We start from the raw sequence: 18,368 nt of genomic DNA, 5'->3' as shown, positions 1-18,368 counted from the left end.
TGTGTGTGTGTACACACACACACACACACACATACATTGTATATATCCATGCTAGTTTTGGTAGTCCTTGTTTAGAGACTGTTCGCAGTTACAACAGTGATGAAGAAGTAACTTTATGACCAGTCCTCGCATTTATAACCTTCACAGGTCTGTAAAGCAAAGGAAAGCTGAAGTAAGATCATCAGCATAGTTGCGGTTTCACTTAGTGACCACTTCACTTAATAACCGAGTTGCCGGTCCCAATTGTGGTCACTGAACAAGGACTACCTGTACTATTTGGTATGCACTAATTATTTTAGAATGGAAAAATTGATATTTTACTTATTTCTTTAATTTGTTACTATTTTTTTAATCCCCTCCGTAATAAAAATTACTGTTTCTATAAAAGGAAGAAAAATAAATGGTGTAAAAGCTGCTAGCCCATTACAGGGCAGAAATTTTTAAATGTTCAGGCTAAACAATTAAAATCTAAGCTAGGAGGAAAAGGGTGATTTTTTTTCCCTATATGCAATAAAAAAGGTAACTGATGGATCTCCTTGCATGTCGGCGTCAAGGGCTTCTCTGTTATAGTCATCCAACTTCATTTAGTGGGGGCATCTTGGCAAAGGCTTCCAGTAATCACTTAACTTTCCATCTAGTAGAACAGCGTGGCTTAAGCAGACAACCCTTGTTCTCTTCTACTAACCCAGTGCTAAGAAACACACCCCTCAATGTTTTTCGTTGCATTTCATGCATCCATTTAATCTAATTTTTTTTATATGGGGATTACCTTGATTTTGGGATTTTAAGGGTAAGAGACACTAGGGACTGTCAGCAAAACAAGTCAGCTGGGTGAGCCATAAAGAGAGAAGCCAAGAATCAGCTCTGAAGAGAAAGTCCACACATCTCCCAGTTAGTATATTGATAGAGGAATTCTGGCATTTTCTTCTTCTGTCCAACACAGGATGGGTATTGGGCAGATCAACCTTGCGATATGAAATATGGATACATTTGCAAAAAGAAACCTTTAAAAGAAGCACCGGAAAAGGATATAATTGATGAAGGGTGCCGTAAAGTAAGTAGAAGATTGGTGAGATGAAAGTGCTGAGTGTTTACTCTTCCTGGTTCTCTGTAATTTCTTCAGTGCAATTGTTCCTTTCATTTGATTAGCAATACTTATAAAGTATGAAAATGGAATAAAACTAAAAACTTTATCTGATTATTGATTCATCTTTATGTGTTCAGTTGTTGATGTTCACAGACTGCTTGAAGGAATTTTTAATTTCTGACTTCAGTATCTTGGATGAGATATAGTCAAATATTAAAATGTGTCCTATATTATAGTTATAAAACAAATTAAGTATAAAAGCAAATTAATAGAGGTACAAAGGCAATTAATTTGAAACAAGAGAGCAACAAATAATGATACAATATTAAAAACTATTTTCAAACTTTTGAGGGACCCCAAAAGTATTTTGACAAGAGAATTTACACTTAAATATTTTTTTTTAAAATGCAGAAGGAAGCAGAGCAAAGATTATCTGTTCCATAATAATATGTTCTATGAGTTTAATACTCCTGTTAAAAAAACACATTCTTAACAACACCAGTATCCCAACAGCTTATATCATATTTCATTTAAGGAAGTATTTAGCAGAATTATTTTTGTATCTGCCTGAGTTTTCTCCTCCCTCTAAATTGTTTATTGCTTTTGCTTCAAAAGCAAAGTTCTCAACGTATTTCCAGTGTGATCCTCCACACTTTTTTTAAAAGACTATAATATGCATACCATGAAGCTGGAAGGAGCAAGGTCAGAGCAAAGAGCATGAGACCAGACGGGTCTGTTACAATAACAATGCTCAGATGTTAACCACCCTTCCTAGTGACAAATGACTTGCTCTCCATCTGTTAGAGTACGCAGACAGGAAAAAGAGATGAGAGAGAGAGAGAGATTTATTGTTTATATCAGTGTTTCTCAACCTTGACAACATTAAGATGGGTAGACTTCAACTCCCAGAATTCCCCAGCCAGCATGGCTGGCTGGGGAATTCTGGGAGTTGAAGTCCACCCATCTTAAAGTTGCCAAGGTTGAGAAACATTGGTTTAGATAAATGTATAGTTTGACATTGCTGCTTTCTGCTGTATTCACGGCTTTTGTAGTATCTGTAATAAAACTGGTTTATCAAAAACTGTGTGGCCTTGAATCTCTGCCTGCTAGCCTTCAAGTTCAAATAATGATCAAGGTGAACCTTTACACAAGACTGTATAGGACAGCCTATCTATAATATAAAGACTGTCTGTATATGGTTGGGTTTCATTCTCCTTCTTCTCTTCTCCTCTTTCCAGGGCTGGAAAAGATACTATTTATACTGCTACATGATTGGAAATGCATTTTTATCCTTTGCTCAAGCAGGTCAAAAGTGTGCAGAAAATGGGGCTACTTTAGCTTCTGTTGAAGATAGGTAATAAACATTGATTAAAAAGTAGCTTTGATTAAAGAGCACTAATTACATATTTTACCAGTGTCTTCTGCAAAAATAGATTCTCATGGCAGACAGCTTTCCCCAGTCTGGTACCCTGCAGTCCTGCTCCGCTTCAACTTTTAGTATGCTCACGTTGCATGACCAAAGACCAGTTTAGTTGGAGATAATGAGTGAAGTCCAAACATCTGATGGTCCTCAAGTTAGGACAGCTGATCTAAGGGACAGATATTCAAGGAGTTGACGATTGTTTACCTGTTACCTAATCGTTGAGGCTAGTTTTGGTGCAAGCCTTGGTTAAATTTAAAGACACACAATATCCGAGATTGTTCCAACCACCAGAGGCAATTTTTCAAGGACAGAGGGGGTTTCATGGGGAAGGGGGAAAAATAGACAATTCCTGTTTCATGGATGTGACCTATTCCATTTAGGATGAAACATAAAGGTCAGACCCGTATGATACTCTCCAAATGTTTGAGCTGCACTAATTGCTGTTGGCTGTACTGGCTTGCACAATAGCTTGTATGGATGGCAGGAAGTTGCCTACCCCTGGGAACTCTGCAATTCTAGTCTCCATTTCAAGAACCATGATTATAATGTCTGAAAGAAACTTGTTCTACTCATCTCCCTGGAGTTGCTCAGACTGACAACCAGGAATAATATTTCTCCAATAGCAATGAATGTGCTCTCTTTCTGATAAATCATCTAAAATGTTTGTGAGTTGTGAACATATGTGCAACTGCTTTAAAGCATTTTAAAATCATTTTTGTTACTAATATTTTGCAGAAATAGCACATTGTGATAAATAAATCTTGCCCTTTATCCCCTTTCTACAGATATGAACAAGCCTTTCTGACCAGTTTGGTTGGATTCAGGTCTGAACCTTACATCTGGATTGGTCTTTCTGACACACAAGAAAAAGGAGTGTTCAGGTGGACCAGTGGAGAACGTGTCCAGTTCACTCACTGGAATTCAGAAATGCCAGGTACTTACAGTTATATTTTGCAGATGGCTCTGCTCTAACCTGTCTGGATTTGAGCATGGAAGACCAATTCTTACTTCATTTCTTGATCACACTGAATTCTAAAGAACATTTGTTTATTTTTCTCAGTCACATGAACATGTCTTTGCTGAAAATTCATTTCTTTGGAACTGACTGAAATGCAAATAGATTTTCCAAGGTGTTTTTATTTAATTGGTCTGCTTATTGTTAATTATTTGTTTTCTTAGCACTGTCCATTGATCTGATTAAATCCAAAAGTGAATTTATGTGCAATATTTTGAAAGATTCTTACTCAGATTTCAACTTTTCTGTCCTATCGAAGATAAGAATAGCAAATATAAGCCTGGCACAATATCAGTTTGGCATGAAGTCATGTCTTTTTTAGAAATATTTTTCCTTCTTCATTAATCTTTATGAACAACATAATCTCAAATTTTAAAAAATGACAGAATCCTTTGGGAAAATGCTTTGGGAAGTTATACTAAAATAAATCAAGAGGCAACCATATATTTATCTTGAATGAGGTATCTCACTTTAAATGACACAGACCTGTTTATTGCTTAATGTGTCTTGAAGGTCGGAAGCCAGGCTGCATTGCAATGACAACTGGAACTACAGCTGGATTATGGGATCTTCTGAAATGTGAAACCAGAGCGAAATTTCTTTGCAAGCGCTTGGCAGATGGAGTGACTCCTCCACCAATACCAACTACAACACCTGTCCCTCAATGTCCTGAAGACTGGGCTCCAAGCGATGGAAGGAATGTGTGCTTCAAAGTATGCCCCTTCACTGTAGAATGTATGAAGTAAGAAAAGCTAAGCTCAATTCCTGGTAGCTTCATGGATGTTGCATGCCATCTTTTTGGCAACAATATGGAAGTAGTTTGCCATTGCCTTCTACCAAGATGGTTTTTCAACTTTCCAGCCTAGATGACAACCATGATATACCTTACTTGTCTTTTTTCTACTGGTCTCCTATCAAAGACTCTAATCCAAACACAGAGTTGAAACAACGTAATTTCTGAGACCAACAATGGTATCTGTGTGTATGTGTGCACGCGCGTGCATGTGTGTGTGTGTGTATGAGAGAGAGAGAGAGAGAGAGAGAAAGTCAAGATGGTGGCCCCAACCATAAAAATCAAAGCCCCATCTTTCTGATTATACGGCCCCAACCCATATAATCATAAAAAAAAAGGGCAGGGCTTTGATTGCATACTTGTGGGTACAATCTTGATGATTTTGATTTCCTCCCTATTGACGCTTCTGGAGACTGGACAAGCGTAGCTATCTGCTGCCACCTGCTGATACATCAAATGTATACAAATCTTAATAAATGCATCTTTCCTTTCATTTTTATATCTGTAGGGTGCTCCTTTAGGACAGGTGACATACCTAAACACATATTGATGGCGGTGTTTTGCTCATCTCCACTTCTCTGGAGGGAAATCCTAGAAATTCAATACAATTCCAAGTCTTTCTTTTGAAACTGAGGCTTATCTTGGCTGATTTAGATAAAACTAAAGAGGTTTGGAACTACTTTGTACATGGATAGGAGATTATCAGGGAATTCCATGGCTGTAGGCTAGAAAAATATTTTGGAAGAAGACAGTGGCCAACTACTTCTGTATTGTTGACAAGAAAGCTACATGTCCGCGAAATCACCAGGTGTTTGTGCTCAATGGTTACTCTATTTTACTAAAAAATGAGTTTTCTATTATACTATATTGCTATTGTTGTTATTACCATGCCTTTCTATCCATGGGAAACTCAAGGGAGTTCTCTACAATTAGATATTAGCAATTTAGAACAGATTTAAAAAGCAGTTTAATTCAGGCCTGGCTGGAAAAAAAAATCTTCCATTCTTTCCTGAAAGTAGAAAAAGTGGAGGGAAAATTATGCGCATTCTATAGCTTGAGAATGGTTTTATTTATTTAGCTTTAGTTTTTTGTGCATTCTTTACTTTCGACAAAGATGGAGGGCCAAATGGCTTGATGGAAGAATATCAATTTTGGACGCCCAGGATCCTGAATTTTAATTCCTCATATGCTTATTACAAAGAATTTGAAGGGCAGATAAACCAACGATTTCGGGAAGCCACATCTATTCAGAATAGTCTGTAATGGATGATATCATCTTTTCCCAACTGCTGCCAATCAAGTTTGTTCTGGGAATTTCAGGAACTGAATTCCAACTGATTGGAGAGAATCAGATTGAGGAAGAAAGAATGATGTGGGCCAGTGTAAAAATTGTCTAAAAATTATAATCAATAGCTGAACACAACTGAACTAGGAAAACCTAGTTTTAATGTTGTCTGTTACTTCTCACGTTTCTTCTTCTGTTGTAACTTTGGTGCATACATCAGTATCATGATCATGCCTTGCTGATGACCTGTTTCTCAACTTTATCATGTGTACATTTTTTTCTCCTGCCTAATTGCGAAATAATGTATTGTCATTAGGCTTTCTTAAAACATGACAAGAAATCATGGGCAGATGCTCGGAGTTTCTGCTTAGCAATTGGAGGTGATCTGGCTTCCATTACTAGTGCCCAAGAATCCAATTCGCTGCAGAATTACTTGCGGTGAGTACATGGATCGATCCTGCAATCGTAACTCTTTCATTCTAGCAGCAGAGTCAGAATGCCTTTGAACCTCATAACTGAATCCAGTTCTGTTGGAAATAGATAAGATATAAATTGGAATTCACACACCCAAACCCACATACTGCCACTGAATACTGCACTGGAGAGTCGAAGAGTTGAGATGTACATAAGGTGACAGAACAATTGAACATTAGGGGAAGGGTCAGACCTCTGACTTTATAACATGTAACACATTCTCTTTGAGGTGACCAACCTTTTTCCTGCCGAGGATCAGGTTCCCAAGGAAGTTTTCTATCTGGGGCTGGAATGCGTGCCAGTTGGGGAAATGGAATAAGCTCAAAGTGGGAGGAATTACTAATTTCCCCTTTTGTTTGGCATCCACCAATTTTTCTTTTCGCCTAGCTATCCTTTTACTTTCTCACTGTTCTTCATTCTGACACTCTATTCTCTTTTTTTGCTAGTAGATGGTGGACAAAGGCCATGATCCAGACCCGCTCCTTTTTTACATGCTGGTAACATGGATGTCCAAAAGAGGAAAGGTTTGGATTATGGCGTTGCATCCTCCATCTTATTTACTTATTTATTGTATTCATATAGCCACTCACATAAAAGTGACTATGGGTGGCGTACCACAATTAAAAACATCTCACTTGCTTTGATACCTCCTGCAGACACTGCTGGCAGGTTGTTAAGATTAACCTTATTTCAAGAGGCCAAAAAGAACATTTGAAAATTACTGTGCATTTTTACGACATAGCAAGTGTGCTTATCAGAAACATTTATTGGTTTGCTCTTACAGAAAGGTTCAAACATTTTCAGGGGCAGATTTTAATGAAAACCACCCTAACACAGCTTGTCCCGCTTTTTAAAATCCTTGGTTTTATTTGTGTTTGTGTTATATTTTAGGAACTCTGGAGTCGTCTATACACATTTCTGGCTTGGTTTAAATTATATAAATCCACAGGAAGGGTTTAAATGGAGTGATGATTCACCAGTGAGTGATTTCAACCTTTTTCTCAGGCATTATTCTTCCTGTTTTTTTATATGCTTTGGCAAAAAATAAGGGTCTAGAATTTTGTACTGAAATAACGTAATAATTTGAATAGAAAGAGCATCCCATTTTGGCTTTTCTGCAGTGGGGTTATAATTCATTTTACCTGAGATATGTTGTTTTTAACACATATTTTGGATGCTTTAAATTCTACTTTTGCAGAAACCTAAGGTCTCAGAGCCTGATTTACACGTTAAAAGTTGCGTCATTTAAAGTTCTTCACATTTTGTTTCACAATATTTGTAGAAGTCTCACAGGTTTGCTCAAAATAAATTTAAATTGGCCATGTTTTTTTTTAAAGTTAATTTGATTCTCTGAGTTATTAGGTCTAATAAAAGCTTGTCCTAAAGATTTCATCAAAACTGGTTGATAAGCATGCTCTTCAGAACAAACAGGCAGTCAAAAAATGTGACAACTGTCTTGTGTTGGTTGCCAACCGAGGTAAAAGGTCCACTACCAAACTCCATGACTTAGATCAGAATCAACAGGTTTGCTGACATCCACAACCTAGCCTTCTCCCTCCAGAAATCACAATACCAAAATTTGTTGGCAAAAGAACAAGTTCAGTTCTTTATAAATTAAATAAAGATAAAATAAGTATTAAACCTCCACGAGGCTGGTTGGCTTATTTATTTATTTCAGGTATTTCTATGGTATATAAAGGAATCTCTTTTACCCATCCCAGCCCTCACAATGTCAAAACGAAGACCAGAAATATCTGCTGTGCCTCCACAAGTGATGTTACTGCATCACCCCATTCCCAGAGCCTTCAGTAGCCAAAAGAAAGATGATCATGATATTGATAAATGGTGACAATCAAGTGTGGCCTCCAGCTGAAAAGCCTATCTGGCCCTGAGCTTGATATAGTCTGTGGATAGAGAAGTGATATAATTAACATTTTAAAACTCAAGCAAAATGAATTCTTAAAAAAAAAAAAAGTCCCTGAGAAATTACGAAGTTTTCTTGACTGTTGTAGTTAATTGGCACAATGGCAGAACACTTGCTTAGCCTATAAAGAGCCCAAGATTGAACCCTAGACCTCCAATATGAGTTGAAAAACTCCAGTCCAAAGTTCTAGTGTAAGCAATGTTAGTGTGAGCAATGTTGGCTTAAATCAGTGTTTCTCAACCTCGGCAGGTTTAAGACATGTGGACTTCAGTCAGTGTAAGCAATGCTGGCTTACATCAGTGTTTCTCAATCTCAGTAGATTTAAGATGTGTGGACTTCAACTCCCAGAATTCCCCAGCCAGCCATGCTGGCTGGAGAATTCTGGGAGTTGAAGTCCACACATCTTAAACCTGCTGAGGTTGAGAACCACAGGCTTAGATGGACCAGTTTTCTAACTCAGTAGAAGGGAGCTTCTTCTGTTCAGTTAGATTGAATTTTGTAGCATGAAACATAATCTTTTACAGCAAATGAATAACCCTTATTTCTATATTAGCTAGGTTATATCAACTGGGGATATGGAGAACCCAATAATTATAATGGAGTAGAGCACTGTGGAGAGTTAAATCCAAATAACAACATGTACTGGAATGATGTACATTGTGAGGATATATATTTCTGGATCTGCCAGGTTACAAAAGGTACGAGTTTCTTTGTCACATGAAGCCATAATATCAAGTTAATAGGCATCATTAACCAATTAACAATGTGTTTAGTTTTTTAAAATTAATAATTAATCAGTAATTTGGCTGGACTTTGGGAATAATAAACATTGGGCATCCTCGTTTAAAATTTCTTTAAATGAAATCAACTAGTGGTATTTCATTCTTTGGTGAGAATTCATTGACCAAGCACCGTGGGCTTAACAGGCAAGTTGGGAGCGCATCAGGAATGGTGGTTTACTTACCAGATTCAAAAACTCCTTTAGTCTCTTGTACCTTCCTTCAAGGAACCTAAAATTATGAAGACCTGGAGCTGGCATAATTGCCTTCCTCTCATTGATGTTAAGGAGTGAGAAAGGTAGAAAATGTTTATATGGCGGGAAAAAGATAAAAAGCACCAATGTATATTTTACCTAGGCCACATTGAACAAATATGGCAAAGTAAATTCTCGTAAAGATGCGTATTTTAAAGATGCACATTCAGTTTCAATTATTGAGCTGAAGGTCATATTTGGTTTGAGTAATAAAATGGATGTAATGTGAATTCCGTGATTTGGAGCAAGCGGTATTCATTGTCTTAGTTTCATTAAGTTAAGCCAATCCACGTTTTCTTTCCTTCCTTTGTCAGCAACCTATGAAATTTCATAGTGACAAGCCAAACATTCAACCTATTCATTGAAATTATGTTAGATTTAATATACCTGTTATAGTTCCAAGTAAGACATTTGGAGTTTCTTTTCCCTGCAATGATGGTGAAGACTTCATCTTTGGAAATTCTGTTGATTTTTTTTTTTAGAATCTAGGTGCAAATGGGAGCATTAAAACTCTGTGAAGATTTATTATTTGCTGAAAAGTCATGGGGGCTATGGAATCTATCCATATTTCTCAATACATGTTTCCAGGGAACAACAGAAAAAAACAACCACTTGTGGACTTTCCACTATCATCTAGTTGACCAGTCCAGAGGACAGAATGCTGTTTTCGCTAAGTTGTTTCCCTGACCATCAAGGCTGCTATGTTTTTAAAAAGATAGATTTAATTTTTTAAAAATGTAAGGAGTGACAGGATATTGATGGAATAATCACTTAGGGAACACTTTTGAAATGTTTATTTAAATTATGGTGATTCAACTAATTAAGAGAGCCAGTTTGGCGTAGTGGTTAAGGCACCAGGCTAGAAACTGGGAGACCATGAGTTCTAGTCCCGCCTTAGGCATGAAGCCAGCTGGGTGACGTTGGGCCAGTCACTCTCTCTCAGCCCTAGGAAGGAGGCAATGGCAAACCACTTCCGAAATCTTCCCAAGAAAACTGCAGGGACATGTCCAGGCAGTCACCAGGATTCAACAGTGACTTGAATGCACCAAAAAAAAAAAAGTAAAAAATCAACTAATTAGGTTAATAATATTATCCATTTTTTTCCTTTTAATATGAGAAACCACTCGTGTAGATTAGATTTTATTATAACTTTTCTTTTCCAGGTGTGCAATTAAATGCAGAACCAACAAATCCACCCATTCCAGGTAAGTTTCTATGGCTTGTTGTAATGAAATGGTTCTATGCCGATGATAAAGCTAAAATTGTGCTAATCTTCTTGTGGGTGAGGGGGGCAAATGATGAAACGTGTGCACCATCAAGCAAACACTGCTACTTATATACTCGCATTAGATGGAGGACACAAGTACGTAAAGGTAGCATTTGCGTAATGATGTCATGGTGTGCACGTTGTCATTTTGGTGTTGTTGCAGTTTGCTGAGGACACTGCTGGCTGAAAATAGCGATACTGTGTCCTAACTAGTTGGAGAGTCCCAATTTGTTATTAGCTGCGCTACAAGAAGAAAGGGCTTAATTCCATCTTGCATGCTTACATTATATTATTATTTATGCCCCACTTTTCAAAACAATGTATATGGGGGAAGTTCTCTCCTAATCTGATCACCACAACAACCCTACAAATTAAGCTGGACTGAAAGAGAATGTCCCAGAATCACTCAATGAGGTCTGTGGTTGAGTAGAGACTTGAAACTGTGATCAGATATGTAGCATTGTCAGATCTTCTCATAAACTGAAGGCTATTTGCTGATTGGTTGGCTTACATATTCTGAGTCTGCAGAATATCTAATTAATCTCTCTCTTTCATAGATTTTCAACTTACTAGTGATGGTTGGCTTGTCAATGAAGACAAGCAGTATTACTTCAACACCAACAAATTCCCAATGGAAGATGCCCGTGCATTTTGCAAGAAAAACTTTGGGGATTTGCTTGTCATTGAAGGCAACACTGAAAGAAAGTTTATATTGAAATATGTAAGGCACTTATTTATTATTTCTGATATGAGAACAATGAATGTGTATTATTTGCTTATTTCTTAGTTTATTTAAAGCATTTCTATGGCTGCCAAACACTGAGACTTTTGGTGGCTTACAATAACCCTAGCCTTCTTCAGAAATTTACATTTACAAACTCTGTATTATGGAAGTTTGAGTACATTTGAGCTTTTCCTCATTAAGGAATTAAGATTTAAATAACATATCACTCATATCTATTCTACTACTGTTCATGTCAGAACACTCCAAAAGTACTGGAAAGGGTATGGAGGGACAGCTTTTGATTTTCACAACTTGATCTAAAATTCATACATGCTATTCTATATTCCAAGTGTATCAGTCTTCTTCTGTCCTGTGGCTCCAAGAACAGTTTTATTGAATTACCCCCATAAAAAAGCCATTCCTCCTAATCAGAAGAGTTCTGTTTGCATTTTTAAATCAAGGAGCTAAATTCTAGGTTAGCAAATACTGGATCCTGACAAAAGCTCCATCTGTTAGATGATTGCAGTTAAAAGCTGGGGACTTTTTATTCATTGTTAAGATTTGCAATTGTGTCCAATAAATTATCCCAACACATCTGTTGCCAGATTAGATTGACTTTTTAGTAAGAGTTGGTGGAGTGGTTCTTTATAATCCTCCTTTGTAAACCTCCTTAAGGCATCTGTCTACCTAATTGGGGAAATCACACTGCTGAAATGAACTGATCCTTGGTCTTATCCAGCCTGATAAACAGGAAGTGCCAGATTTCTACCTTGGGCAGAATTAAGAATTCATCAAGTATGTGTGCAATAAAGCAATGGCCATCGCTTGAAGTAAGAAATCCATATTAGGCAGTTTTAGAAGAAAAGGGTGGGCTGAGATATTTAACCAGTTCCCCTGTCTGATATCTCTCCATTTTTATTTAAGAGCCAATAACTGGATTATTAGCCATTCTTCTTGCTTTGTATTTAAAGGAATGAGGTTGTTTTCCAAAATAACTTCTTGAAGCTTAATATAGACTTGCTTGAGACATAATTCCCAGACTACAAAAATAAGTGATAACCTTTTGTTTTGATGCTTTAGATCTTGCAAAATGAACAGATAGATACTTATTTCATTGGATTGCAACTGAGCCTTGATAAAATAGTCAAGTAAGTAAACAGAAAACATTACATCTTGTTATATGAGTTTCTTCTTACTTGTTTTGCTATCCTGATATGGACAATTAGAATTTTACACCTAGAAAAGCCCAATACAATGGCCTGGTTTACATGACATACTTGCTTGTCCATGGGGGAGGGGGGGCAAGTGATGCCCTGTATGCCATTATGCGCATGATGTCATTCTGATGCAGTGTTTCTCAAACTTGGCAACTTTAAGATGTGTGGACTTCAACTCCCAGAATTCCCCAGCCAGCCATGCTGGCTGTGTAATTCTGGGAGTTGAAGTCCACACATCTTAAAGTTGCCAAGTTTGAGAACTACTGTTCTAATGGAAGCCTTTGGTTTTACACTGATTGAAAATAATATGTTAACTTGCTTTAAAGCTGGATGGATGGAACTCCTGTCCAATACGTTGCCTGGGCACCGCACGAACCTAACTTTGCAAACAATGATGAAAACTGTGTGGTCATTTACAGAAATACAGGTATGTGGCTTGCTAGTTGACAATACCGGTTTCAGATGTATTTAAAAATGAAAGAATCCCCAAATCTGTATGTATGCTGAAGTTCATATTTTGGAGGAATGGCGACATACTTCACAACACAGAGGTATATACAAAAATGCATACAGGAAGGAAATATACAGTCCCAACTGCATAAAATAAATGGGACTTTTGTGTGTTTCAGTATCTTGCCAACAGCTCTCAGGCTTTGAATAAGAACAGACTTTGCCTGTGGGAAAATGTAATTTAGCACTACCATGCTACAGGGTCGTGTTCTGTAGATGGTGTCTGTTGTGTTCAAGGCTGGATTCTGCCTTAATAAGCTGGTCTGGGTTTATGGTGTTCTCAACATCTCTAGATTTTTCTCCATTTTTTCCTAAGGCTGTCTGACATTTGCTTGAAGGTGTGACTTTTGCTAGTTCTAGCCCTTCCCTGGTCTGTGGTTTTGGTTTAGCTGCTGCAGTGCCTTGGAGAGATTTCCTTTTCCTAATTTGTTCATCGTTGCTGAGTGACACTGTTCTGAGTAGATTTATTTAGCTGCTGCAGTTCCTGAGCTGAAGACTAGGGACATCTGAAGTTGCAGTGAAGACCGGTTTTCAATAGGTTCTGTGATTCCCAAGTTGGCTGATAGGGGTGTCTGCAGCTGACACACATTCTGTTTAATTAGAGAGCATCTAGGTCAGTGTTGTCCAAACATGGCCACTTTAAGATGAGTGGACTTCAACTCCCAGAATTCCCCAGCCAGCCATGCTGGCTGGGGAATTCTGGGAGTTGAAGTCCACTCATCTTAAAGTGGCCAAGTTTGGACAACACTGATCTAGGTCGTCAGCGTTGTCTTCTAGCAGTATCAAGAGCTTTGGAAAGGCGGCTCTAGTATGCATATGTTATTTGAACATGACTCCAGCTAGCATGCTCAGATTCCTGTTCAAAGGCTTGAGACTTGCTGTTTTTAGGACATTTACTTGTATGGATTGGACAGCCAGCTGTGGTTGCTGTGGTTCTTTTCCCAAACTTGAAAGGCATTTGGAGTAGGCTGATTGGCTAAAGGAAGAAGCTGTCTGACTCCCTGCAGTGCTGTTTAGCATATGAATGTTAGATTTTGTTTCATATGCTAGTCACATAGTCTTTCTCGTAACTTTGCCCAACCTTCAGCTGCGTTTGAAACCTCTTTTTACTATTCTGAGCTCAGAATAGGTGGATCTGAAATCTGGAGTCTCATCAGTCAGACAGCATTAACTTGTATCTTTCCATATTTTCTTAAAAACTAAATAACTTTACTGTTTTATAGCAAATACAATAGAAAGGAATTGATTCCTAATACAGGACCTTACTATGATTGGGCAATTTATGCAGATTAAAGGGTCTGGGTCACATGCAGGCTAAGAGGCATTTGAGGATAGCACACATCTGTCTTACACCCATTAACATAGCGACCTCAATTCACTTCTAGCATGGATGAATCCAGGTTTGTGGATTTCCTAAATAAATGATCCTTTAATGATCTCCTTGTCTGTCAGTGGATGCAACAGCAGCTTATCAAGTTGTAGGTGACAGTTGATTTTAGCTACCCTCAGGACATACATTAGAAAGGGGTGGGGCTTTGGTTTCAGGGTTGTGGCTTACCTTCTTCACTTTTTTGACCACTCTGAAGCCCCCCCACCCCCGCTCACATCCAACCATTTCTTTTCTCTTGCACAGGGCTTTGGAATGATATAAACTGTGGCTACCCATCTTCTTTCATATGTGAAAGACACAACAGCTCAATCAATGCAACTGTTGCCCCCACACCACCTTCCACTCAAGGAGGATGCCCTGAATCTTGGTTTTTGTTTGAAAACAAGGTGTAGTAATTATCTCCTTTTTAAAAAAATCACTCCAGGAAACAAAAGGATAAAGAGATGAGGAGGGACTTTCTGTGGAGGATTTATTATTATTTTTTAGATGATTAAAATAAGTGTCTTGACAAGATGGCGTCACAAAAGAATTTGTGGCTCCTTCACATTAAGCATGACTCTCGGTGGCATCCACAAGATCTTGCTGCTTTTCTTGAAATGTCAAAAGCAGTGTGCAATTATCATCCTGCAAGCTCTGTCCATTTCGTCCGTGGGCACCCCATTGCAATGCGTGCATGAAAACGGGTGGGACTACTCTGCTTTCATGGGTTTGCTCTTCCTTGCTCCTTCGCCTATCAGTACCAATGTCAATTCCTTCAATTTCATTGGTGACAATAAGGAAGCACTTTGTCCTAGCGGTTTTCTAGGATCTTTTTTGATTTCCTGGTAAAGGTTACATGCCAGTTTCCTCTCCAAGTACCAACTAGGTCCAATCTTGGGTATCTTTTGCAAAATCAGCCAGATGCTGCTACCTACTTAGAATCAAGGTGAGCAGTACTTAGAAAAGCACTTCTGAGATTGTTCTCTGTCACAAGCACTGCGCTCTGGAACACCCTCGCAGCTGAGTTATGTGTGGCCCCCATCAAAAGAGCCAGGATAAGCGGGCTCTTTCCCCAGGCTTTGGGTTAGAACGGGTGGCAGAGTGGGTGGTGTGTTTGCTTTTTAATGCTTGCTTTTCTTTTGGCTGTTTGGTTTTTGAATTGTATTTTACTATTGCTTTTACTGTCTGCAACCTTATGTATTTCTAAAACAATTAAAAATGAAATAATGTGTTCATAATACAAAGCTAGAGGCAGTTTGGTGTGGCGGTTAAAGGCACAGGCTAGAAACTGGGAGACTGTGAATTCTAGTCCCGCCTAGGCACAAAGCCAGCTGGGTAACTGGGGCCAGCCACTCTCTCTCAGCCCTAGGAAGGAGGCAAGGGCAAATCACTTCCGAAAATGGTGCCAAGGAAAAGAAAAATGCAAAGCTGCTGACATGTGGGATATTATTGGAGAACGTGGCTCTGACTCATGAGGGGGAAATCTTTTTTAGGTTCCAAGGGGTGCCTTGGGTCACCAATGAAAGCTCAAGGGCAATGCGTTCATGCAGATGCCTGGCACAAACATACAACTAGCCATCCTACTGCCTAAAGTCCTCCAAGCGCATGCAAGCACCAAGATACACTAGTAAAAAATGTTTGTATTCTGAGAAGGAAGGGAGCAAACACTTGGGGTTCTGCTTGGCACAGGAAGACTGAAATCATACTACATACATTTAATTAACCAGTTTTATGGGTTCATATAGTTTATTTAACTATGCACTCACCAAATGAGCTAGATACTCTCAAGGGCTTTTTTTTTTTTTTTTGGTGCCTTCAAGTCTGTTTTTGATTCCTGGCAGCTGCCTGGACTAATCCCTAAAGTTTTCTTGACAAGATTTTGGAAGTGGTTTGCCATTGCCTCCTTCCTAGGGCTGAGAGAGCATGACTGGCCCAAGATCACCCTACTGGCACCCAACCTAAGGCAGGACTAGAACTCATGGCCTCCCAGTTTCTAGCCTGGTACCTTAACCACTACACCAAACTGGCTCTCTCAAGGTAAACCACACACACACACACAAAATCCAACTGAGATTGACATAAACCAAGATTAGCAAGATTAGCAAAGGGTAGGGTAATGGAACTGAGGAAAAAATAAATAGGAGGAGATTGATATATGAAAAGGCCTGCATATTGCCTGGACCTCACCAAAGATTCACCTCAACTTCTCTATTCTTGCATTTGGATTTTTTAATAAGTGCTATAAATTCTTTGGGATCAAAGAAGAGGAACAAAAAAATTGGAAAGCTGCACGGAGCGATTGTCAGAAAGATGAATTTGGAGGAAACCTGGCTACTATACCCAATGAAAGGGTACAAGGTATATAAGAACCATGTCAACTAATAAAAGCTTACTTAATTATGAAGTCTTACATAATCTTTGGGGTGACTATATTTTATGGGATGAATATGCCATTGATGGGCCTTCTATGGAGTCTTAAAATACCATTGTGAACCCAGAATTTTAAACCGGAGATTATAATACCTTCATTTATATTTTTCCCCTTATTACTACTCCTACTGCAACTATTTCTGTTCTCTTCCCCCTTGTTTTTCTTATTATTACTTAGATGTAATGGTAAACCTATGTTTGCCTGCAAACCTGAGCCAGGGGCAAAGGTAGTTGTACAAGTCATTTTGCATCTTTGAGATAAAATGAAAAATTGTGATTTGGCAGAAATTACAAATGAAAGTTTCATATGTTCCCCTTTCACATTAAGAGGAAAGAAGAAGAAATGTACCTGCTGTATATATTTATTAGAGCTGTGCAAAGCCTTTGTTTTGCTTTGCATTTTCCCTGATGGCTCTACATGCTAAGACAGCTAGGAACAGTCCTGAAAAACACATGGCTGCTTTAACAATTTGAAAAAAATATGCTTTATATGTGCCCTTGAATGCTCAAAAGCATCACTTTCCAAGGATTTGTACATCCATATTTACAGATTTTTGCACTCATATAATGTGTAAGCCACATAGAGTTGCTTCTGTGATTGAGCTGGCATACAAATTGATTAAATAAAGCGATTACACACACACACATACATATACACACATGTATTATGATGTTTTATGATTCAGTTGTATTGCTCTAGGATCAAAGGTAGGTTAAAATAATTTAATCAGTACATAAAAATAAATGTATATATACATGTAAACACTTAAGTCTCCTTGCATTAATAATGGCAAATTATCTAAATATAGCCAGTATCTCAGTGGAATGATAACATTCAAGGTGTGTCTGTTCACTTCCCATACTTCTCTCTACATTTTCCAAACAAAGTTTCAAACTTTAGTTTGTGACTTTTATTTCTCATACTCATTATGTATTTTTATTTAAGTGTAGTTTTCAAGATGTTTTAGTTCATTTAGAAATTCTTCTTCTTTCTTTTAGTGAAGTATTTGCTTTGGTTTCATGCTGTCCCAAATGTTAGATATGTCTCCTTTCTCAGATGACATTCTTCCCCTATCACTCTTTTTCTTTTTAGCCTTTCTCACCTTCCATTTAAATAATTTCCGAAAGGATGTATGGATAGGACTAAATGACATCAATGAGGATCAAATGTACCTCTGGACAGATGGAAAAGGAGTCCATTACACAAACTGGGACAAAGGATTCCCATGGACTCTTGGATCAAGCAGTGTAGGTATTTGACTACCTGATGTACATGATGGAAACTGCTCCCATCTTCCTTGCTTTGTCTTCTTCCCCTCAACCTCTTTTGTATGAGCGTGAAGTTAGAGCCACACGGTTAGAAGGAAAAAGCAACTTGAGCAGGCAAAATAATTCAGTGGAGAAGTTAACTTCTAGCAGTTAGGGACTTGATTTGATTGATTTAGATTTGAAGGCAAAATATGCTCCTATGTACTTCAGAACACATAGGAGTGCACATAGGACACCTCTTTGCAGTTCCTAAAACTAAATGTTTCTTTTCTCAGGATTTTGCTGCAGCTGCAGAGGGCAGCTAAGCAATCACAGGAAAGGGTATGGCTGCTTGAAGGAGTTGCAGACAGGTGCTATGTTAGCACCCCGTCCACTCCACAGCACCTTTCACCTCAAGTGCAAAGCGTTGCACATGCCTATGAGCAGAAAAAAATCAGCAGAGGCAATATTGCAGATCAAACCCCAAAGATACTTCTTTTGAGAGTAGGATCTAAATACTCAGCTGGCAGAGGCAAGTAAGGGGCATCCTGCAGACTGGGAAAAAAGAG

At 38.3% G+C, this 18,368-nt stretch overlaps 1 protein-coding gene across 2 annotated transcripts in view; it reads left to right on the top strand.

Moving 5' to 3' along the window:
* Positions 1-18,368, top strand: part of LOC103068134 (mannose receptor C-type 1) — a 53,183-nt gene that overhangs the window by 22,651 nt on the left and 12,164 nt on the right. For both annotated transcript variants that reach the window (XM_088150437.1, XM_088150436.1), the window contains exons 9-22: positions 944-1,054; positions 2,326-2,441; positions 3,296-3,444; positions 4,039-4,238; positions 5,920-6,041; positions 6,969-7,056; positions 8,555-8,699; positions 10,198-10,239; positions 10,859-11,022; positions 12,106-12,173; positions 12,569-12,669; positions 14,386-14,528; positions 16,359-16,479; positions 17,645-17,799. In XM_088150437.1, the coding sequence (XP_088006563.1) occupies positions 944-1,054; positions 2,326-2,441; positions 3,296-3,444; positions 4,039-4,238; positions 5,920-6,041; positions 6,969-7,056; positions 8,555-8,699; positions 10,198-10,239; positions 10,859-11,022; positions 12,106-12,173; positions 12,569-12,669; positions 14,386-14,528; positions 16,359-16,479; positions 17,645-17,799 (1,725 nt within the window). The remainder of the gene's footprint in view (positions 1-943; positions 1,055-2,325; positions 2,442-3,295; positions 3,445-4,038; positions 4,239-5,919; positions 6,042-6,968; positions 7,057-8,554; positions 8,700-10,197; positions 10,240-10,858; positions 11,023-12,105; positions 12,174-12,568; positions 12,670-14,385; positions 14,529-16,358; positions 16,480-17,644; positions 17,800-18,368) is intronic.

The sequence above is a fragment of the Python bivittatus genome, unplaced genomic scaffold (genome assembly GCF_059951505.1).
Source record: "Python bivittatus isolate LINGU-HERP-01145 unplaced genomic scaffold, Pbiv_v1 ctg000610_np1212, whole genome shotgun sequence".
NCBI classification, from domain to species: Eukaryota; Metazoa; Chordata; class Lepidosauria; order Squamata; family Pythonidae; genus Python; species Python bivittatus.
Note: the sequence above shows the minus strand (reverse complement) of the source record. Positions and strands in the feature narration are given on the sequence as shown.